Below are 24,720 nucleotides of genomic sequence, written 5' to 3'. Positions count from 1 at the left end.
CTAAACCACGCTCCCCTACAGAACCCGGAATTGAACCCATTATTGCTGAGCCATCGGCATTCTTTTGGTGTCTAGAAAATAGCTGTGAAACTGGCAAAATGTCTCTCCATTCTCCTCTAGTGGCAGGTATGCACCGCAGATACCAGCTTTCTATTGCTACTAGTTTGCTCTGTTAGCTCAAGTGGTAGCAGAGTGTGCTGTGGGTTCAAGGGTCCCAGCCCTGCTGACGACCGATGTGAGGGTGTCAGCATGGTTCTGCATGATGGAGTTTTTTTCTTCAATTTTTAAATTTTTCAAAAACCTTGAAAATTACACAAATGTCAGATAACTGGTAACACACACATTTGCACAGACAGAATATTTTTCATATTGATAAAATGACAGAAAATATTTCACACTCCTGTTAACTGACAGTCTTCTGCATGGAAAAAAAAAGACATCTGAAACCAATTTTTGTTTTGGCAAATGAAGGCTGGTGCTCTTTTTTCTACTTACAGGACCATTAGAGTTAATTGAGATAAATATCTCTGCCATAAAAGCAAACAAAATCTTGCGCAATAGAGAAATAAGTATTAGAGATGTGTACTAGACATATTGAAGGGTGGTTTTGTTTTCTTTTTTTCATTTAGAAGCGTCTGACTAAGGCTTATAATTAAGCCGGAGTCATAACACAGCAGAGCAGTCCTGTCTAATGTAGATTGCCATTGCTTTGAATCACACAAGGGGTAGGCCAGTTTGAGAATTCTGTGGTATAGCTGTCTTCTTTAAAAAAAATTGTGAAAGCTTCAGAAAAATGCTTTCTATTCTAGCAGGCAAAACAGAATCCCATTATGGATACAACTGGGTTTTTTTTCCTGAAAAATACACAGGCAATGGAGTATGTGGTGTATATACTTAGATGTAAGTATTGCTATTGGCTGTATGTGTTGTGGGTAGCAGACAACCATTATCCAGAACCTTTTATAACGTGTGTGTCCTTTCTTGTATTGGGGTATACATAAACCTTTCATTTCTTTTGCCAGCCAGTCTAATTTAAAATTATTCTAGATTGACTGTCATCTACTATTACAGCCAGCCAATCTGTAAGAAAGTAATGAACCCTGCCTGAGCAGCATAAGAACATTAGAATGGCCATACTGGGTCAGACCAGTGGTCCATTTAACCCAGTATCCTGTCTTCCGACAGTGGCTAATGCCAGGTGCATCGGAGGAAATGAACAGACTAGGGCTATTACCGAGTATCCATCCTCTGTCGTCCAGTTCCAGCATCTGGCAGAACCTACCCTCCTCTGATCCCAGACTATTAAGGATGAAAAGCGGGTGGGAGGAAGGGGAAATTAATAGTTATTCAAAGGGCTTTACAAAATATTAACTAGTTTGCTGTACCTCTCCAGAGTACATAATTATTATCCTCACTTTACAGATGGAGAAGCTGAGATACATAGTTTGTGACTTGTCCAAAACCACACAAGGTATCCATATCTGAGCTGGATTAGAATTTGGAAACAAGATAGTTATTCCTTTCTTCTCAGCATTGTTTAGGCCCCAGTAAGCACACTGGTTCAGTTTTGGGCAGTGCATTTTTTAAAAGGAACAGACAAATTAGGTCTCATCCTGGAAGGTGCTGAGAGACCTCAACAGTGTTTAGCACCTTCCAGGATTGTGTCGCTAGAATATGAAGAAAGCAACAAGAATAAAACTTCATGGAAATTAGACTTGTCAATAGAGGTTAAAAACTGAGGATAGTGGTTTTTAGTCTCATCTCACTCTCTCCTTTATCTCCATAAAGATAATACTTAGTCCTGACATGAGTGTAGGGGATTGGACTAGATGACCTCTGGAGGTACCTTCCAGTCCTATGATTCTGTAATTGATTCTATGGTATTTGAAGACCGGGATCAGTTATATGCATTTGTCACTGAAGGTAAGACGAAAGGTAACTGTTTGAAGTTGCAGAAAAGAAAATTTAGGTTAAATATTAGGGGAAAATGCTATGGCAGTCTGAACAGTCTTCTTCTTAGCGTATGCGCAACGTGCCTCATGTAGCAGATGACCAGGATTCATCACCAAATTTGGTCTGATGGTTGGATCATTAGCTTCCCCGGCCTGGGCTGGGTACTGATGCGGAGTGAGATGTGAACACTAATCCATGCTCCGCAGTCAGAACAGTTAGGGAATGAAAAATTGAGGCTCTAGAATGGTCATCATTGGAGATAAAGTCAGACTTGACATCTGTCAGAGATGGTTTTTGAATAGTCATTTCTGTCACAGTGTAGAGAGGAGGACTAAATAACCAAGTGGAGCTTCCTTGCAGCACACAGACACAGTATATGAAACAGAATCCACTGGAACTTCAGAATAATACTTAGTTAAGTTTAAAAATTAGTTCATAGGTGTGTAATTGTTACCATGAGGATACTTTTAAATAGTACATGGAATGAAGGTAGAAGTATTTTGGGGACATAAAGAACACATGGAATAGCTTGCCTTGTTTTTTTACTGTGTACTTTGAAGACTTGCCTTATTTACAGTGAAAATGCAGGTTCCAAAAGGATGGCAAACCTACCTCCACAAGGAGACCCACCATTGCAATATTTACTAGTCTTGGTCTCTTGTCTTATGATGTGGAGATGGAGCTGCTTTGAGAGCACAGTGGCAGTAATGTGAGCACCCTAGTGAATCAGGGTGTCTCTCCATCTGTCTCAGTCTTGATTGGGGGAAACGCTGCACGTTCCTCCATCCTTCTGTTTAACAGAAAACCTCCGTCCACTATTCCTAACTCTCCTCCATGAACACACTGTTGCTGTATGTGCTACCTAATCCTTCACCACGGTTCCCTATGGGACTAAGCCCTTCCAGTGTAGGGAGAAAGTTGCACACAACAGTCAATTGAACGGATTTTGCAGGGTTCCTAGATTTGCCCACCATATTCTTCTACAAACTGACTTTTATAAAACTTTGAAAATGTATGGCTGCGCTCTTTTTGTAGATTGTCAAAAAATACATTCAAGCAGGCTTTTCTTTCTTTTTTTCTCCCCAGTCTGTAGCTTCAGCAGACATGGATTTGAACCAGCTGGAGGCCTTTCTTACTGCCCAAACCAAAAAGCAGGGAGGTATCACAGCAGATCAGGCTGCAGTCATTGCAGAATTTTGGAAAAACCACAGAACAAAAATTCGAGAGAGTCTGATAAATCAAAGTCGGTGGGACAACACCTTGAAAAACGTGAACTGGAGAGTGGATTTGAAATCGCAGTCAAGACACATCGACCAAATAAACACCCCTGTTGCAATCGTTGAAATGGAACTGGGGAAAGATGGGCAGGTGAGCTCCCTCTTCGTTTTGTAAAACTTAAAAGATCTGATCTTGGGATACTCATACACAGACATTTTACCTATTGATTAATGGAATGCATCCAAACCCAGTCATGATACTTGTTATATTCCCCTTCTTACCTCCCAGCTTCTCACTGTGCTTGCACCTGTGCTCACCTTCTTTGGTGTAATCTGCTTTCCGCACATAGTCTAAAATTGAGCTCTCAAATTCAATTCCCAGCCTTTTTAACTTCACTTCAGGGCCTCCTGAGGTATAGAAGGCAAACACTCACTCATTCAGCCTTCCGGTTTTTATGCTAGAATTATTTTGAAAGTTTTCTCTGTTGCCATACACATTACATGCTAAAATTATAGCATGTTGTTGTTATTTCCAAACAAATGCTAGTATTGGATATAACTACAAGGCACCAGGTTTGCTATGAGCAATATTTACTATGGGGAAATCTGCAGATGCTTTTAATTAGACTCATGAAAGTTAGTTTTCATAAAATAAAGACCAGTCATAAAGTTCTTTTTGCAGTTTTCTCATTGTGACTGCTACTCTGTGTAGTCACCATCTGTTTGAAAGAGATTAATTCTTCCACCCAACTGCAGGAAACCTGAGCTTGGATTCTCAATTTTTAAGTCTGCAGCTCTTTTTTAAACATTTATAATTCAGTTATCTAGATAACCAAATAACCTGTTTTTCCATTAGGAATTTTTATTCTCTTTAGATAGGAAATGGTTTTCGATTTGGTATCTCTTCCTTTGCAATGTTTTTGCAAACCTTGGAATCTTTTATTTTAACAGCATGTTAGTATAATTCACTCTCAGTTTAGTACAAAATTAGAAAAAAAAAATCCAAATATCGCTTTAAAGCAAAACCAAGCATATGCTAAGCATACAAGGTCAAGTTCTACTTACATCTGCCCTTACTGACTTAGTTCTAAGTGAGATCAGAATGTGACTGGAAGGTATGCAAAACAGAGAGCATGAGAATCCTTCTGAAGCAGCATTCACTTTGCTTAATTAATGGTATTTTATGTGAAACACCCTGTTTGTTCGATTCTCATCTTTTGTCCAGATTTCTTGTGCATTTTCAACACAGTGGACGTTCTCTAGCTATGCATTTCTAAAGTGAACTATCGCTATAATATGTAATATATAATATGTAATTTAAAATTTTCTACCCAATCTTATCATTTTTTCCCCAGGTCTTAAGGTTAGAAATGAGTGCATCCGATTAATAGCAAATGAAAAAACCCTGACCATTAAAAAGAGTGGCCCTATATATATAAAACTATAAATATAGTTATTAGTCCTTGCTGGAATTATTTTTTACCCTCACTGGATTCCTTCAATAACAAACTAATTTACAAATACTTTTATAGTCTGTCATTCTTGAGAGGGAGGCAGGCAAAGGAAACACGATGCAAGAGGGGAAAACGTAACAGGCATTTCTGAGAAATCCGATTTCTATTTAAAAAAAATCACAGCAAAAAGATTCCATTTCTATAAACAATATTTCATGACTCACTTGAATTATCTTAGGAAGTCCGTTTCATATTTCAAATATGCTTAAGACAGAGGATTGTGGATATATATTTCTAAACTAGCATTTTTTCTAAATTATATCCAACAAGTTCTCATTTATTTTATTAAGGACAAAATCTGATCTACTCAGTGAGTTAAGGGACTATTCAATCTGAATACATCGATTTAAATTACAGCACAGAATACGAAGTGTACAGTGCTCACTTTAAATTATTAATTTTTATTACAAATACTTTCACTGTAAAAAAGATAAACGAAAGAAATAGTATTTTTCTATTCAGCTCATGTAAATCCACTTAGTCCTCCTTCTTGTTCAGCTAATTGCCAAGACAAACAATTTTGTTTACATTTACGGGAGATAGTGCCACCTGAAAGTGAGAACAAACGGTTGCATGGCACTGTTGTAGCTAGTGTTGCAAGTGTTGCCAGATATGCTAAAAATTCATGTGCCCCTTCGTGCTTCGACTTGCTCTAAAGTTTTACATTGATTTGTTTTTGAATTCAGTTATTTAAAATAATAATAATTCTACATTTGTAAGTTGCACTTTCACGATAGAGATTGTACTACAGTACTTGTAAGAGGTGAACTGAAAAATACTATTTCTTTTTTCTTTTTTACAGTACACATAATATAAAGTGAACTTTGCATTCTGTGTTGTAATTGAAATCAATATATTTGAAAATGTAGCAAAACATCAAAAATATTTATAATAAATTTAAATTGGTATGCTATTATTAACAGTGCTGTTAGTCACGATTCATCACAATTCTACTATTTTTAATCTTGTGATTAATTGCAATTATATTTTTTAATCATTTGACAGCCTTAGAATTATATTGGAATCTAGCTCGTATTGAATAAGTAACCACATATTGCTTAATTAGGTTTCTCATCAGCTGGTAACATTTGAGTTAAATTTGTATATATTTTTAAATATTGCTTCACTGAATCTTTGGGTTAGGGTCACAATAGCATTATAATTTTTTCATTGATCTCTCTGTGGGGTTTATTCTTAATTGCTCATTGTTATGTTCATGTCTTGAGTAAATTTGGAGTCTGTAATACTTTTATTATTGTGATCAAGAAAATACATGTATTCGTGCCAGTCTGTAATTTAACAGCTAGGACTTTTTTTTTTTCTAAAGTAAAAATGTGGATGATATATTTGATGAAATTTTGAAGGTCTTTTCTTGGATTTGTTTGAGATAGCTAGCTGATGATTCAGAAATAAATTATTCAGAACAGACTTTTTCATTTGAACACCCAATAGCATGGGATATACGTGTGTGTTGATGTGTAACAAATTAACTTAAATATTTTATTTGTTTAAACAGAGGCAATGAAAAGCTCTGTAGGAAGTGTCTCTTTCCAGAATTCAAAATCAGTCAAACAGATACTTCATAGATCTCTGTCTGTAGCTGATTAGAACCACTAAACAGGATATAGGATGTTCCAATGCAATGTCCGTTATCCCCTGCTTTAAAGTGTAAATGTGTCAATAACTTGAATCACTTTTTATGGTTTGCCATCTCTGAATTTAAACCAAAGTCAATTGTCTTATGTCTGAAAGGTTTTTTTTAAGAACTAACAGGCAGAGCTTGCTATGCTTCCGTGACTGGTTCAGTAGCAACAACAGACCAAGCTTTAACATTTAGTCTGTGTTGGCTAATTTTATTAATGTTTTCTGCTGGATTTTATTTTACTCATATTATTGAGATTGAATATTAAAATGTCCATTTTCTAGAAATTGTTACAACTCATAAATATATGTTATTGATGTCATTTGGAGCTGTGACACTCAGTGGTTATAATGAAGTGTGTTGCAAGGGGGGTGGCTGACACAGGTAAAAAGAGGGGGAAAATTGAGCTGGGTCACCAAGGAGGTGCACTTCAAACACTTTACCGAACTGCTGCTCCCAGACTGACAGATCCCTACATGCTTTTTTTCAGACCACTTTAAGGACTGTTGATAATATGGGGGAAATGAGTTGTTTTTCCCTCTCCTCCTTCCCAGTTAGACATGCAAATTGCTAAAAATGTTGAGAGCTGGGTCCAGACCAAAATCACAGATACAAACACCTCTAACTTCAGGAAGTTGGCGTCTGTATTCTTGATTGGCATTTTGGCACTTTCTCAAGTGAATACTGTATTTTGAGATTTTATGTCTCTTGTATGTTCAGAATCCTGCTGCTGCCTGTTTTTTAGATATTGTTTTCAAAGAAGCATAAAAACATTAAAAGAAAAGGAGTACTTGTGGCACCTTAGAGACTAACAAATTTATTTGCGCATAAGCTTTCGTGAGCTACAGCTCACTTCATCGGATGCATTCGATGAATTCTTTTTGTGAATACAGACTAACACGGCTGCTACTCTGAAACCTGTCATAAAAACATTATTCAGCCCACCAAATACTTAACTTTACTGCCTCCCCATTTATTTTAGGGGCTACCTGAAAACTGTCCTAAAATTGCCTTGTTTCAGCCTACTTCATTGACTTTTTCCTCATTCCATTCTCTACTCATGCCATTCTTTGCTCCTCAGTCACCAGCCTTTTTCTTTCTTTTTCTTTTCTTTTCAAGCTTAATCTGCTGTGCTTTCTAACACCCTTATCCCTCTTCATACAAGAGTCTTATCTTTTGCCATCTAAAAGTGTCTTCTTGTATCTCTACACCTCATTGACTCTCTTTCAAATTTTGTGTAGCTTTTCTCCTTTGATTATACCTCTTCATCTCATTCTCCCTCTCTGTTATTTCTTCATAACTACTTTTTTCCTCTGAAGTCTTTTTTTGGGAGGATACATTGTCAGTGGCATAAGAAAGTGGATGTTATGATTTTGTACTATGGTTTGCTATTAAACCTTGGAGCTGTGCCATATACACAAACTTGTGTTCTGGTCTGGGTGAGCGTCCTCTGATAGTTGACTCTCCCTTTTCCCTAGAGCTGTTTACTTTCCATCCAATATACAAATCCAGTTAATGCTAATCGTATTCTTGGAAATGTGCACTTATAAATCAACCACAAACTATTCGAAGTAGAACTGCTTTATTTACATATAGTCACTTGCAATGTATCTGTCACTGAAGTCCTCCAGTTTACCAGAGAAGGCAAACATCTGTTTATATAATGAATAGTCTGCAGCTACTCCACTGCTGTCTTTGACAATAGAAATGTATAGAGAAAATATGTGCATTGCTAACACTGTTCATTTTCTTTTTACTGAAGAGTCAATTCTTTTTTTTCTTACAAGACTTTTTTTTTATTTTAAAAAACCAGCAAGAATGGGTGATGTTAATTACTGGCTGCATGGCTGAGGACTTTAAAGGCAAAAAAGCTGGTCATGGCATGAAGTGAGAACAATACTTCATTGTATTCTATTGTAATTTAGAGCCCAGCTTGGTTTAAGGTGGTCACAACTTCTTTCTCAGTTTTTGGAATTTAGAGAGACAAGGTAGGTGAGGTAATATCGTTTATTGGACCAACTTCTGTTGGTGAAAGAGTCAAACTTTTCAGCTTACACAGAGGTCTTCTTCAGGTCTGGGAAAGGTAGATGTGCAGGTGAACGAGCCTCTGAAAGTGTGGCTGATGTGATTAGGCCCAAAGATGGTGTCCCCTGAATAGATATGTGGACACAGTTGGCAGTGGGCTGTTTTGCAAGCTTAGGTTCCTGGGTTAGTGTTTTTGTTGTGTGGTGTGTGGTTGCTGGTGAGTGTTTCAGGTTGGGGGGCTGTCTCTAAGCGAGGACTGGCCTGTCTCCCAAGATCTGTGAGAGTGATGGGTTGTCCTTCAGGATAGGTTGTAGATCCTTGATGATGCGTTGGAGAGGTTTTAGTTGGGGGCTGAAGGTGACGGCTAGTGGCGTTCTGTTATTTTCTTTGTTGGGCCTGTCCTGTAGTAGGTAACTTCTGGGTACTCTTCTGGCTCTGTTCATCTGTTTCTTCACTTCAGCAGGTGGGTACTATAGTTGTAAGAACGCTTGATAGAGATCTTGTAGGTGTTTGTCTCTGTCTGAGGGGTTGGAGCAAATGCGGTTGTATTGTAGAGCTTGGTTGTAGACAATGGATTGTGTGGTGTGGTCTGGATGAAAGCTGGAGGCATGTAGGTAGGCATAGCGGTCAGTAGGTTTCCGATATAGGGTAGTGTTTATGTGGCCATTGCTTATTAGCACCGTAGTGTCCAGGAAGTGGGTCTTCTTCCCTTTTTTAAAGATGGGCACTACATTAGCCTTTTTCCAGTCGTCCAGGACCTCCCCCGATTGCCATGAGTTTTCAAAGATAATGGCCAATGGCTCTGCAATCACATCCGCCAACTCCTTTAGCACTCTCGGATGCAGCGCATCCGGCCCCATGGACTTGTGCTCGTCCAGCTTTTCTAAATAGTCCCGAACCACTTCTTTCTTCACAGAGGGCTGGTCACCTCCTCCCCATGCTGTGCTGCCCAGTGCAGCAGTCTGGGAGCTGACCTTGTTCGTGAAGACAGAGGAAAAAAAAGCATTGAGTACATTAGCTTTTTCCACATCCTCTGTCACTAGATTGCCTCCCTCATTCAGTAAGGGGCCCACACTTTCCTTGACTTTCTTCTTGTTGCTAACGTACCTGAAGAAACCCTTCTTGTTACTCTTAACATTTCTTGCTAGCTGCACCTCCAGGTGTGATTTGGCCTTCCTGATTTCACTCCTGCATGCCCGAGCAATATTTTTATACTCTTCCCTGGTCATTTGTCCAATCTTCCACTTCTTGTAAGCTTCTTTTTTGTGTTCAAGATCAGCAAGGATTTCACTGTTAAGCCAAGCTGGTTGCCTGCCATATTTACTATTCTTTCTACACATCGGGATGGTTTGTCCCTGTAACCTCAATAAGGATTCTTTAAAATACAGCTGGCTCTCCTGGACTCCTTTCCCCCTCATGTTATTCTCCCAGGGGATCCTGCCCATCAGATACCTGAGGTTGTCAAAGTCTGCTTTTTTGAAGTCCAGGGTCTGTATTCTGCTGCTCTCCTTTCTTTCCTGTGTCAGGATCCTGAACTCGACCATCTCATGGTCACTGCCTCCCAGATTCCCATCCACTTTTGCTTCCCCTACTAATTCTAAGCTGTTCCTTTTCTGATTCTACTGCCATTTTAAAAGACAGAAGGAGACAAGTATGTCTATCTCTTCATATGAACCAAAGAAGTGAGCTTTTTATTTTTAGAATAGACAAATGTTAGCATTAATACATCTATCGGGTGGATGCTCTTCATGAAAACCTGTTACTAAATTCCAATCTAGTGGTTTTAAAAGTGCTTGCTATTTAGATGAATGGAGGTGGTTGCTGTAATCCTGATTTTTTAGAAGTTAGAGATAAAAAGACCTATTTGAGGAAGGCACCCTCTCACTAGTACTGGATGTAGTTCCCAGATAGGGATTATGCCAGGTATAAAACTGATGAAAATTTGAAGACTGATTGTCAAGCCACATCATACCATAGCTGTACCAAGTCTAATATCCTGCCTCTGGCCATGTCAGATACCTGATAATTCAGAGGAAAATGGGGAGAGGGGGAAACCATAATGCAACTAGACAATTGTGTAAAATTGTACAGTACATGGGGAAGGCAAATGCATTCTTGATTTTGGAGGTGATGAGATTATACCTGAAGCCTGAAACATGATTGACCACCTTACCTTGCATGGCTGCAGAAACTTTGTGGGTTTGCTCTGTTGTCCATTCAAAATGAAACATGATCCAAGGTAAAACACAGTAACCTTTTGTTGTAGCAAAAGCAAAAAAAGTGAGAAGAGAGAGACTCATCTTGACACGTTTGATGTTTTGTTAAATTCTACACAAATTTTGAGATCCTAATATGGATTAATTTTATAATTTAATCAGATGATGATGATCTAAGATACATATGCAGGCATTTGCACAATTGCTCATACACACACAAATATAAAAATATTAGGCTATATTTTCATAATCTAATCAAGGGTCCAGGATTTAGCTTCTCTGAATCTCATCATATGAGTAAGATTACAGATTGTGAATGCCTGTGAGCTCCTAGTTTAGAGGTGGGCAAACTACCGTCCTGTCCGGTCCCTGAGCTCCTGGCCGGGGAGGCTCGCCCCCAGCCCTTCCTCTGCTGTTCCCCCTCCCCGCAGCCACGCCACCCCTCAGGCAGCGCTCTGGGCGGAGGGGCTGCGCACTCTTGCAGAGCAGCAGCATGCCTACCTCTGGCCCGGCAGCACAGTTGCCAGACATGCTGCTCTAAGCAGCATGGTAAGGGGGTTGGAGATGGGTAAGGGGCAGGGGGTCCCGGCGGGCAGTCAGGGGACAGGGAGCAGGGGGCGGTTGGATGGGGCAGAGGTTCGGGGTGGGGGGAGGGCAGGGGACGGGGAATGGGGGGGTTTGATGGGGGGGATCCCGGGAGGCGGTTATGGGTGGGGTCCCGATAGGGGGCAGTCAGGGGACAAGGAGTGGGGGGGGGAAGTTGGATGGGTGGGAGGTTCTGAGGGGGGCAGTTGGGGGTGGGAAGTGGGAGCGGGCGGATAGGGGCCAGGCTGTTAGGGAGGCACAGCCTTCCCTACCCAGCCCTCCATACTGTTTCGCACCCCGATGTGGCCCATGGGCCAAAAAGTTTGTCCATCCCTGTCCTAGTTGGTGTTCCTTACATAGTAAATCTAGGCTTCTGTAAGAAATTTGGATTTTGTGGTTAGTTCCAGCAATAGCTTTCACTGCTAAAGAACAGGCTGAGGATATATCATGAGTAAGTTGTGCTATGGGTAGAAAAAAAATTACATCTGCCATTGTTGCTGCCAAAGATGGATAAACACTACAGTTCAGGCTGTAACCTAGCTATTTCTGAAGGTAATCTTCGAGAACAAATTTCCTATTTTTAATATACTGTATGTTCTGAAAAGACAGATCTATTTTTGTAGAATGCAAAGAGATGCTTGCCATGGTAAAACAGTTCCAGATTCCGTAACTGCAGGATAAAGAGAACATGGTGTGCAGTGAAAAAAATACTGTACCTATTCTCCCAGCATCCTTAAACTAGTCTAAACTTACGTAATTGAAGCTATTGCTTCAGTCAGAGATTGGAAAGTGCATTCAGTTAGTCCAAACAAATCAATCAGCCTAACCACAGCAAGCCTAATAGACGTTGCAATTAAAACTATAAAAAACACGGAGTAGAAGTTAGTGAAAAATCACCTTAGTGACCAGGAAGAACATAATCACTTGAGCTTTTGTGCGCCGTGGAAATTTCCAAGTTAGAGGGAACAGTTACATAACGAGGTACAGTGAAAAGTGAATGTAAAAACATAGAAGGGCAACGGGTCACATAGCTCAGAGAGAACTAGAACAAAACTGATTTATTAAAACTGAATTTTGCTAAACACAACACATTGTACTGGTGGTGGTTCTTCACTTTGCTGATTCATATCCTTTCTTGAAAGCTCAGCAAAAAAGAAATATGTAGTATATCGCTGAGAGTATATGCCATATATTGTGGTTCTAAAAGTACAGAATTGAGGCATCAGTCAACAAAAATGTAAGTTTAATTCTAATTTTTATTTTGTCAGGGCTCAGACTTTTAAATCAAGAGGTCCTCGGTTCTGTTCCCTGCAGATGACCCAAACTGGCATTGTTACATTTGTCTGTGCTGTCCCTAACCTCTAGATCATAGTTTGTTCCCAGAGCCAGGAACAGAACTCAGGAATCCTGATACCCAACATTCTGATGCTAGTTTACAAAAAAAATGTCTCTCCGTATGGGTTGTTTGTCACAGAGAATAAATTTGCATGCTTCTTCCCTCCACCCCTTTCATCCCTCACTACTCAGATAAGTACAGACCTCTTATTTCACCTTGGTTAAGGGGAGCTGTCTTTTAAGAACATGGTTTGCCAGACTGAGAGCAATGTTTGGGAGATTTTGCCTGTGTTCACCGAGTGGTAAATCCTGTCTGTGCAAACTCCAAAAAGCTCAGAACTTGTTTTAATAAACGTACCTTTCCAGAAAACAGCCTTCACTCTTGAAGATGTGTCCCTAGCACATATGGGGGGATTGGATGCCTTACGAGATGCTAATGAGCTTCAGAGCCTTTTGCCTATAGGTCACCTCTCTGAATTCAGCCAAATTTGATAGGTATTAACAATTATTCCCATCCAATTGGTGACTGGTGGCCCCTGTAAAGGATGTTTAGTGAGTCTCTGTTCCAGTTCCCACATCATAAACTCATCACATGCTTTGCATTAGGTGGCAGACTCAGCAGAGAAGCCAAGAACCTCATGAACCATAGAGATTGAAGGGCCCCATTACTTTGTCATAGAACATGAGTGCCTGCCCTGTTGAGCACCCCCTGTTGGCCAAGCAGGCACACTTCCTTTCACTCCTCAACTGGGGTTCAGAAATAATACGCTCTCCCTCTGGAGTCTTTAAGCGATTTTCTCCTTCTCCTGGGGTTTAGCTTCTCCCAAAGCACTCAGCTCCCTTTTAGGACTAGGGGTCTTCTCAGCCCTCCTTCTTTGGTGTGTGTGTTCTGTTTTTGTTTGTTTGTTTGTGTTTCAGTCCTGGCTTCCATGATCTGTAGGCTCTCCTCAGATCCAGTGATCATCCCACTCTCCTCCTGAGACTGGAGATTCTGGTCTTGACACAGAGATTCTCTCCTCCGGTTCAGGGGTTCTCGTTCTAGGGACTGAGGTTTTCTCTCACGCTGTTCCTTACTTGGCACAGGTCCCCTTGTTGGCTGTGCTTGTTACCTCAGGCCAGCTGTGGCTTTCAACAAGCTTCTCCCCTTCAGCTGGTACCTGTCTCCTCCCCAGGCTCAAAGGGTTCAGCACGCAGCCTTCTGTTTGGTGTGTTTCTGATCTGAGGGAAGATGCAGCATATATACAGCCATCTTTTCTAGAGCTGATTCTGATTGGATGGCAGGGAGGACAGCCTGGCCCCACTCTCTGTACAAGGCTCCTTGTCCCGGGCCATGAAAGGAATAGAAACACAGGGTTTCCTCAAACACAGCCTATTCCCCCAGGTCCGCTTCCTCTCTCCCCATATCTGCCTTTGTCATTTTCCTTGACCCTTGGATACCAGACCTTAAAGGGGAGCCACACTATGAGATAGATGAGATGACCCTTCAGTCCTACTGCCCTCTAGGGGACAGACCCCCTGTCACATGCCCATAGAGGAAGTTTCCCTCAGATTAGGGTTGAGACATGCTGGCAGGGCAGTTTGTATGCAAAGCTTACCCTGCTGTAGATACAGAACTTCATTCAGTAAGGCTGCCTTTCAACAGCATGAAATCCACACAGTTTTTAAAGACTGAGCTTGTGTTTATTTGCAAATGTATTGCAGATTTGCACAAAATGTATTGTGGAGCTGCATGAAACTCCGCAGCTACGAAACATGATCTGGCTGGCCAGCCTGAATGAGGCCAAACTGTGCTGCAACCTCATTAACGAAATGTGTTCTAGCCCAGTGTTTCTCAGCTTTTTTGACACCAGGGACTGGCTTGCTGCCTTCCTAAACTGTGTCAAGGAATACTCAGGGACCAGCACCCGTCCATGGACTCGTCGTTGAGACTGTTCTAGTGTAGGTCACTAACTAGGCTTAGAGCCCGCTTATTCTATTACAGTTTGGCCCCATCCGCGCTTACCAAATGGAGAATTAACCTTGCTGTGGTTAAACTGGATTTTAACTGTCATATAGTTATAAAGGCTGGGAAGGTAGATCTTAAGTGTCTGAAGTAGAACCACATTTATAGACACAGTCTTTAGGTGATCAGTGTAGACAGGGTCAAAGCAAAATAGAACAGATGGATTAAACAACCAAATCTTTATCACAGTTCCTGTGGCTAATGTGCAGCAACAGCTATAGCATATGGCACTTCCTGTTGGGTAACTACCTGCTTGCTCATTGAAGATATAGTACTTACACGCAGATTGTGTATGTGGAGTGCTGCATTTCCAGCTCTTGAGAGGCCAGAAAGCCTCTTTCTGATGTTAGGCATCCTTCACTACAGGGATATGTCATTCATTAGTCATGTTTGGAGATGAATAAACTTTATACATCAAAAATTTCGTTCATAAAACTGTGAATGGTGAGGGTTTTTTAGTTTGTAAAATAATTTATCTCTGGAATGCACAAATATTAAAGGGTTAGGGGATCTAAAGCTTAACTTACAAAAAAAAAAAAGTTCAGCCTGATTCCACAACACAAACAATTCGAAATTTTCTCTACTGGCTAGCCTGTGTACAGCAAATCCAAGACGTTGGTTTTCTTTGTGATTTCGTTAGTTTGTGCTCTGTCACGTTCTGTCAGCATTCTCCATTCTTGGGAGCAGTCAAGGTATCTAAATTTACACGAAACTGTTTCGTAGACAGCTCAACAAAGAAGCATTGTTGCAAATGTGAATGCCTTTCACATGGCTGATCAGGCGTCCTGGTATTACAGGGATGGCCTGGCCAAATATATCAAAATAGCTTTTTACCAGCTGACCAACCTTCCCCCACCCTGGTAATATGCCACCCACTGCCAAGAAGAGTTTGGAGGCCCAGCTGGGCCCTGGTACACTAGATTCCTAAATGACACCATGCTGGAGTCCAATACAAAAGCAACTGGCCTGTGTGTGGGTGTGATTCTCCTCACCCTGTGTAAATATTAAGGAAGGTTCTGTCCTTTTTAATTTATAAAATCTAGAAATTATAGAAAATATTTTGGGAGAAGCGAGGCTCCTTTTAGGGGGAGGGAATTAGTATTGTAGAAAATATGATCATTTTCTTATAGATACTGTACTGTAACAATGAAGTGAGTATCTTTAAATGTCTACTTCTCTTCTGCTTTATAGGTCATGTTTTCAGCAGGTGGCTGTTGGAATTTGCACAGAATTTTTATGCTTATTTTTAGTATCCTGCAGGTGCAGTTGTCTCATTTGTATGTGCAAATGCAGTGACTTTACAATTATACCTTTGCAGGCTGGCCTTTGCCTCCTCTTGCTGAAAATGTGGACCAATAACTAGGTCAGGAAATGTAACTTGCCACTGAAAGAGAAAACAGAATGTGATACCAAGTAGCAAAAGGGAAGGCTTTTAAAGTTAGCTGTATCTTAACATTTACCTCTTTTGCATGGTACAGAAGGAGCCATGGGCCACTGAAGTTAATGTAAAGACTCCCATTGATTTTAATGGGCTTTGGATGAGACTCCAAGTAAATGGCTTTTCCAGGCAATTTGTGGTAAGCTAAAAACTGAAAGCAGTATAAACTGAACACTTGAGTTCCCATCACCAGGGATTTCAGTCATAGAAGTCAGCTGAGCATGCTTTCTCCTCTTTCTACCTGCATTTCCACTATCTGTTGGAGGAAGACGTGCTGCTGTACTGTGACCAAGTGGGGTGGTTATGTCTACACTGCAGACCTTACAGTGGCACAGCTGTACCACTGCAAGGTGTCCCGTGTAGCCACTCTATGCTGACGGGAGAGCGCTCTCCTGCCTGCATGCAGTAGCTATGTTGACTGGGAAACGTCTCCTGCTGACATAGTGATGTCAACACCAGCACTTTTGTCGGTGAAACTTATGTTGTTGTTTTTTCACACCCCTGACCGACAAAAGTTTTGCCAACAAAAGTGCTAATGTAGACATAGCTTAAGAATCAGTTGATTAAAGATGCTAACACCTCTGTTCTTTTGTTGTAAATATGATGATCTGCATCTTTAAATTTTGAGGAATGCTCGTTGTTATTGCTGTTTGGGGCATTTCTGATTTTGGCAGGGTGATTACACCTTCTTTACGCTTTGTAAAATATTGTGTCCTGGAGTAACTTTAAGGCCATGGAACCTGTCTGGCTTTAAATATGATATTTAGAGTAAGGCTTTTGGACCCTTTGTGGAAATACAGAGATATTATAGTGTCTCATCCAGATTAGGTACATTTCATTGGCTCCAATTCAGATGTACAGTATAAAAAATGGAGGGTTTTTTTTTCCACTGGAGAGAGAGCTAGATGGAAGGCCATCTGATCTTGTATGGGATACAATCTTGTTTGTAAGACTGCTTCTACTCTTTAAAATGTAAAGAAAACCTGAGGAAGGGGTGTGTTCCTCAACAATTCACTATTTGTGGGAGGATGACAGCATGAGCCCTTCTCACATTTCCAGGGCCATTCTTCCTGTGACATCTGATTTGCCATGGACATGTTCTGACCTTGTACCATTTAAGTTTTTCAGTGCATCACTGCAACGTCAAAAGTACGTTGTTGGTCTAAGCGTCAGTCCTACTAAAGTATATGTTTTCAGCTCTAAAGTACATTTGGATAAACGCTGAATGGAATATTTTAAATTTCCTACTCATCCATAATATTATCTCACTTGGTCTTTGCTGTTTAAGCTTGTTTTTAAAATAAAAATTGTCTAGTTCAGTTGCACAGCATTTCAACTAAATGTATTCCCCCCCATTAGTGATATCTTTTATAAAAATGACCAGGTCAATTTATTAGGCCCCAGATTTATCCTAATGATTTTCTTTTTATTATTATATCTTGCATGCTTGATATTTCTTCAAAGAATGCTGCTACCTAGCAGAAACTGAGGCAGACTCCCACAGGAAGAGCTTAATGTTGAACTCGTGGCTCTGAGGAAGCTTAGGAATGCTGTGTGATTCTACATGGGCACAAAAACATAGTGAATAACAAAACAATTTTATAACTGTAGTTTCTGATTTGAACTAGCAGCCCTGTCTGTTTCCCTTACTGGCTTAGATCATGCAAGAGTTTAATATAATTTTCATGTATGTAGTGTCTTCTAGCCACAGATCTCAATGAAACTTGTTGAGAAATGTTAATAAATTAAGCATCATTGCCCTTTCTGAGGGAGGGAACTATTATTTTTCCCAGTTACAGATGAGGAAAACTGAAGAATAGGTTGGTTAACAAGCTTGCTCAAGGTCATACTAGAAGTCTGAGAGAGCAGGAAATCGATTAGAATCCAGGAGTCCTAACTTTCAGACATGGTTTTAACTGCTAGCCTGTCCTTTTCTACTCAAAATGTAACCGGGTACTGCAAATTGATTATTATTGTCATTACTTCTGTTAACTCCTTCAAATAAGCCTATAGTACATCCCTCTCCCCATTCTTTTTTTCTTTTTCTTTTTCTTTTAAAATACAGTCTAGTTGAAGTTTAAGGTCCCCTCTCCTCTATGTGAGGGTGAACACACATTTTTGTTTTTTTAGAAGCAGTAGTGCATAGGGGATTGAAGGTTTGAAAGAGAACTTTTCTGAACAGGATGCCAAGGTGCCAGGTCCTCTTCTTTTGGGGAAAAAAACTATCTTGTTTTTAATTTTAAATCAGTTTTTGAAATACTTCAGTTCTATGATTGGTGCCATTTTCAAACAGCAAAAGGGAGAGAGGTTGCTCCTAATTCAAATCCATCACCAACAATAATTAATAAGTAGTAAATTGTAATGATAGGTACTTACATATTAAAGTTTCCTCCAGAGGATCTGACTCTTAGGTCCTGGTCTAGATTTCTGGCTGGGGCTTGGGCTTAGGCAGTGCAGGGCAGGACTGGGGTTGGCTTTCCAGCCTGCTGTCATCAGGTTTCTGAGTCCCAAAAAAATCCTGGCTCTCCCGGGGCATCTCCTCTCCAGCATTCTCCTGCTCATCTCAAGATGGGTTCGGCTGGTTGCGCTCAGTGGTGGGGGAGAGTGTGGGCAGCAGGTCCCGGGCAGTGCCTGGGATGGTTCATACTGTAATGTAGAATCTTGTCCAGTTCACCAAAAACTGGACTGGTCACATGTACCCTGCTGGATTGCCTAATGTTATCCCTCATTTCAGTGTACTTTGTCTTGAGCTGCTTGCTCTTTATCTGGCACTGTTTGGCGTCCCAGTCATGACTCTTAGTAGACATCTGCTTTGCTATGCCCACAAAAAGGTCCTTGTTCCTGTGGCTGGCCACAAGAGCTTCCTGAATCAACACTTCTCCCCGAGGGTGGTCTCAACACAGCTCCAGGCAGCTGTGCAAGGCATGTTGTGGGGCTACTGGAGTGCTATCGAGCCTATATCACCAGAATGATGATATACTGGGATCCAGAAGCAGAGGGGGCAAAATCTGGCTCTGCGGTTTTAAAAGGGGGAAGGGCAGTCCTGGAAACTTGACCCCAGGGCAGGGAGGCACACAAGTAAATGTACAGGTCAGTCACTCAACCTGCAAAGCACTGTGGTCTAGCCAACAGAAGCAAGCAAAAAATGGTGCACAGCAATCGCATGCACGTAACCAAAAGACCGAACTAATACAGTTCGAAGCAAACCTAGTCCACTTCGCAAGAAGACTCCAGAGTTCACAATAAATGTGTAGTGTACAGTGATGGGTTGTGTCATGTGCATGCCAGTCTTTTGAAACCATATTAACTCAAATTGATCCAATTTAAAACGTCCGCATAGAGTAGCAGAATTCTATTCCTTCCAGTGTATCAGAATTATCTAATCAGCTGCACCCATGCAAATCTGTTAAAGGCAACAAGGTTGCAGAGGCATGTCTGAAAGCATATTTTGGACTCTGTTACGTTGGTGAGGTGTGATAAGGAAAGAATACAGCTTGCCTATGGTTAAGCAAGGTTAAACTGCACTGGTGCAAATCACAACTTTCCTTGTCTGCACTTGGGGTTTTCATTGGTGTAGCCACATCAGTTGCTGGCCACCAGTTGCTGGAATGGGGACAAATCCCCAAATGTAGGCAAGGCTTTTGAGCCTCATTTGAATTTGCAAGATTCCTTGTAGTCAGAAAAATTGTTTTGACATGTAAACTGATCATATCTGATCACTGAGAGGTAATAAATGTCAGATCCAAGGATGCCATTTTTATAAAATCACCTTCAAAAGCAGAACCTCACTTTAAGGTACTGTAAAATTTGCATTCCACTTAAGCTGTAAATATGACAAAGGATTTGGAAGAATTAGCATGATGATGTCATTTTCAAGAATGCAGCCTGGAAGGAAGCATCTTAAAAGAACCCAAGCTTGAATAGAGCCACAGTGTACCATTATGTAGGAAGTTACAGTAGCCCTATATGTTGTCTTAAGTAATATCTGAGGCATGACAGATCATCAGTGCAATGTAGCATGGTCAGAAGCAATAACTCCTTTTAGAAAATTACACTTCTGCTCGAAGCAGTCATTTTAAATGAACTGCGGTTAATTTTAAATTGCCTGCTTTTATGGAAATGGAGCACTTAAATATCCCAGTATCAGGGTGCTTAGAAAGATGGCTATGAAGTAGGACTGTTTACGAAAAAGCTAGAATGTGATCAAATTTAATTAGATTGGAACCTACTTCTGCTTACAAATATCTTGTTTATATGTTGGGAACAAATGGAGAATGCTTGAAAAACTGTTCTTTGTGGGGAAAAGCATTGGGAGACTTGCAAAGAACACTTGACCTACCTGTCAGTCTCTCACTGCATGAATCATATAAAAATTATTATTGAATTTACATAAAAATACTTGATGTGCAGTTGTACTTTGCACCTCCCATTATAGGCAGGTCATTACATCACTGTCAGATAAGGACGTGTCACGCCCCTTCTTTCTCTGAAGTGTTGTTTACTGGCCACTATTGGAGACTGGATGGCCCATTGATTTGATCCACTTTGGCAACTTCTATGTTCTGATAAAATATTAATGATAGTGAAGAAATTTACTAGAAAGGGCTTAGGTCATTTTGGCTATATCATACGCTATTCAAATCGTAACTTACATAGCAGTCAGTGGCCATCTTCCTCACTTGAATAGATTGTGTTGCTGTTTCCTGCTCAGGAAGGTGGGAGATTGCAGAGATTTTCTTTCCCAAACTACATTTTATAGGAGATTTATGCAGAATAGGAGGACAGACTGGTGATTACAGTTTCACTGTTTTGGTGGGGAAAATAGTTATGGGGGTGCTGAGTTGATGTCAGTACACCCTGAAAGACAAGGTATTGCTGTCTGCTGCATTAGAGACCTGGTTCTGAATGAAAAGCTATATGTGTGATAGGGATAAAATATAGATCTTATAAATGGATGAGTCGACATAGAAAACCTCTCTAAAATATGTTATGTACAAAAAAAACCCACAGTAAAAGAACATTAAGAAAAGCAATTTAGAGTTTGAAAATTCCAAATGCAACCTGTGATGGTTATGGAATTGGTACATAGTAATCTAATTCTGAGATGTAATGATTTTATGAACACTGTATGTGACTTGGTAGGTGAGGGTGAGTTACTATATATTGGGTCATAAGACTTACCTATATGAATGCATTGATCTAGTTTAATAGTGGGCTGTGGGAAGACCAGCCTGGATGAAGACAAAGACTCCAGATAAGGACACCCTAGTGCACACTTGAAAGACAATGGGCAAAGCTGTCAGTTTAAGGATCTTAAATCCTGTCTCCAAGGAAGAGGAAAGCTTGTTTTGCCAGGCTGGGAACTTGGAGATCAGAAATTCTGAACAACAGAGCAGCAGGGGAAGAAATGGCTTGTGATTTAAGGGAGACTCTAGAGGTCTCAGGCAGTCTGTAAGAAGCTTAGACCAGTCTATAGGAAGCTTAGATTTTTCAGAATCCCATATGGAAGATATCTAGGAAAGTTTGACATGTGTCTAGTATGTTTTAAGACCTGTTTTCCCTTAAGTGCTTTTGTTTTAAACAAATAATAATTTGTTTTACGGAAGTTGTTTAGTGTTTTATGGAAGACACTGCTTACTACTGTTGTTGTTCCCAGAAAGTACAAACTTGCAGGTACTGGATAATCCCTGCTGAGGTAATCCCTGCGGATACACAGGGTACTGCAACCCAAGGCTAGTCTGAGGGTGAGAGAGTTGTGTGATTCCATCCCAAGAGAAGTGATGGCCTGCGACCTGAAGGGGCATGTGCTCTGTCACAGTTTTAGGGCAACTGCACCTGTATTCCCTCCTCATGGTCCCTCCAGGGCACCCACTCTAGGTTTCTAGCTCCCAGTCGTCATCTCTTGGGCAGAGACCCACATCTCACTCTCTCCTGTCCAGGGAATCTTTTTCAGGCTGCATTTCCCTGGCTACACTGATATATCCCTAGCAAGCCAGATTGCTGAGAAGGCCAGTGTCTGTGCGTTGCTTTCTCTCCAGAGGCTGTGACCAGTGCATTGCCTGAAGTTATATGTTACCACACAACTCTTTCTAAGAAAGCACATTTATTCTTAACATGAAAGCATTACAGAGAAAACACATTAAAACCAATACAAGAGTCTGCACGCATGCTAAAAAGCTTAGCAGAGGTCACCTCCAGCTCCAAACATAGGTGCTAGAACTGGGGGATGCTGCCGCATCCCCTGGCTTGAAGTGGTTTCCATCATATCCAGGGTTTATAGATTGGTTTAGTGGCTCTCAGCACCCCACTATACAAATTGTCCAGCTCCCCTGCCTCCAACCTTAGGCTCTTCCAGGTGTCAGTCATTCAAAACGCACAACTGAGTTTTCCCTGTGAGTTACAAGTTCATAATTGTCACAGGTCCAGAACCTCGGCTGATCAATACAGCCACTCTTTATACAGTTCCAGGCCTTTGATCTCTGGTCTCTGGAATAGGTAATCACCCTCTCCTCAAGGCATAGCTTTAAAAGGCTGCATTTTTGCATAACCAGAGGTGGGGAATTTGCATTAACCTCTCCCTAGGTCAGTGGTCCCCAAACTTTTCAGGGTCACACCCTATGTTACACCTATCTGTGCTCCTCCACAGCTGGGAACTCCTGGGATGGGGGAAGCTGGAAGGAACGCAGACAGAGATAAGGAAGCTGAGGCTGGGACCCCAATTGGGGGTGAGGTCAGAGCCAGGAACGAAGCCACGGACAGGGGCTGAGGCTGGGGGCAGGGCCGAGGCCCGGAGAAGAGCCACAGCTGGGCCCGCTGTCAGATGCGGAGCTGCAGGGTGGGGCCAGGAGCCAGGGCTGGGGGTGGGGCCAGAGTTGAGCTGGGGGTGGAGCGGGGTTGGGTGGCACTCCCTGCCCATTCTGGGGGCTGGCCCAGGCCAGCTGTGCCCCCACGAAGGGGGTTCGCCCCACCATTTGGGGACCCGTGCTCTAGGAAATCCACTTAACATTTAATGTCCCAAAAGTCTATTTTTGTTTGGTACATTTTCAGTATATTTTTTTGGAACACCCATATCTCACATCTGTCACATCTCCCCCCTGGAGAGATTATATACAATCCCGGCCCACAGTAATACATAAACCATTCATTTAATGCAGTGGACCCCAAAGATAATGAAACTTAATTCATTAAGAATTCCTAGGATGTGACAGAAAGTTGCCATATCTGTCATACACTCAAAGAGATGAGGAGTGGTTAGAGGTGCTGTTAGCCTTTGTAATTGTGACATAACCTTAATTTTCCTCCTTTGTATAATAATGCATGCACATAGTCTTTAATTACATGATTATATGCTATTTGTTCCACGGAATTACTGCCTCATTCATTGCACAGGATGGAGAGGGTTCACCGAATTGGGTAGCTGTTAAATATTTTGTTTGTGTGGCTTAGCACCCTTCATACTCTGCTTCAAAATCAGAACTGTTCATTTCCTCATGGGCTTTTTTATAATACTTATCACTGTATTGTCTGTGTGCTTCACAAATGATAAAGTTTATCTTCAACAGGAAGGTGAGGTGGTATATATAATCTCCATTTTAAAGATGAGGAAATGAAGCACAATACTTACGTACACTTTTCATGTTCAGAGCACAACTTCTCTGGACTCGGTTGCAGTCAGAAGTATTCAGTTGTTCTGCAAACCAGGATGCAATTTTTTCAAGTGGGGCACTCAGAAAATGAAGAACACACAATTAGTGCCAACCTTTGAAAAGTTTGACTTATCCAGCGTTCCATAGGAACTTTGTGGCAGAGGGAGAGAGAGAATCCAGTCTTCCAGGGTAGCTTTCAACTGCCTTAACCATCAGATCATCCATTCTCTTTCTGCATTTCCCTGTCTCATTCACTACATACCTTTCAACTTTTGTAACAAATAAAGCAGGGCTCCTGCAGACAACAGCCCTACTTATTCCACAACCCTGATTAATTCCCTGAGCACAGTCCATCCTATACCCTAAATGAGGCAGGGGTCCCATGGAAAATATAGTATGTGGTTGTATAATTAAAGACAGTATCATAATACATATGCACAATGGGGTGAATTAGGGTTGTACAGAGAACTTTAATTCTGGCATTGCCTAATTTTTGAGTGCTTGACTTTGGAACTTTAATGTTCTTTTCAAATGGTTTTATTTAATGTAATATGTATACAGTTGTCTAGATTCTGAAAAATTCAGTTGTCACATTTGCTAATCCTGGTGTTTTCTTAAAACTAATCTTTGATGAAAGTGCTAAAATATTTTCTTTTTGGTACAATAATCTTACTATTGGAAAACCTTGTTGCATCAAGATGTTTAAAAAGGTCAATTGTGTTAACTGATATTCGTTTGAGTTCTCTGTTGTGATGGGAAATATATTTGATTTGGCACACAGAGAAGGTATTCATGGAACAGAGCTATTTCTACTGTCTGGTTCATAGCAAATTTTTTTAAAAAGTCTGTCTTGTTTTTAACTGAGTTTTCTTTAAAGATTAACTATGTGGGTTGGGAAAGAAGATTCAGATTGAGGAACGATATTTATTTGACTTGGACCTCCTATGTGTACAGATGAACATTTACCTATAGTTAAATAAATGTATTTAAGGATTGTATGCAAATAAATGAGGAACACTCTTGACATTTATAAGACTCAGAAAAAAACATAGCTGGGACAACTGCAGCCAAAGAAAATTCAAGATGAGGGTGTTTGGAGAGGAAATATTAACCCCTCACCGTACATAGGGTGGGAAGTAGTTTAGAA

At 40.8% G+C, this 24,720-nt stretch overlaps 2 protein-coding genes across 2 annotated transcripts in view; both read left to right on the top strand.

The window, feature by feature from the left end:
- COMMD1 (copper metabolism domain containing 1) overlaps positions 1–24,720 on the top strand; it is a 120,505-nt gene that overhangs the window by 47,877 nt on the left and 47,908 nt on the right. Inside the window, exon 2 of the mRNA XM_073339550.2 lies at positions 3,040–3,321. Within this exon, the coding sequence (XP_073195651.1) occupies positions 3,040–3,321 (282 nt within the window). The remainder of the gene's footprint in view (positions 1–3,039; positions 3,322–24,720) is intronic.
- Positions 3,235–24,720, top strand: part of B3GNT2 (UDP-GlcNAc:betaGal beta-1,3-N-acetylglucosaminyltransferase 2) — a 140,814-nt gene continuing 119,328 nt past the window's right edge. Inside the window, exon 1 of the mRNA XM_073339547.2 lies at positions 3,235–3,321. The gene's annotated coding sequence lies outside the window, so the exon portion shown is untranslated. The remainder of the gene's footprint in view (positions 3,322–24,720) is intronic.

The sequence above is a fragment of the Lepidochelys kempii genome, chromosome 3 (genome assembly GCF_965140285.1).
Source record: "Lepidochelys kempii isolate rLepKem1 chromosome 3, rLepKem1.hap1, whole genome shotgun sequence".
In the NCBI taxonomy this organism is placed as follows: domain Eukaryota; kingdom Metazoa; phylum Chordata; order Testudines; family Cheloniidae; genus Lepidochelys; species Lepidochelys kempii.
This window is presented reverse-complemented; position numbering and strand designations above follow the sequence as displayed.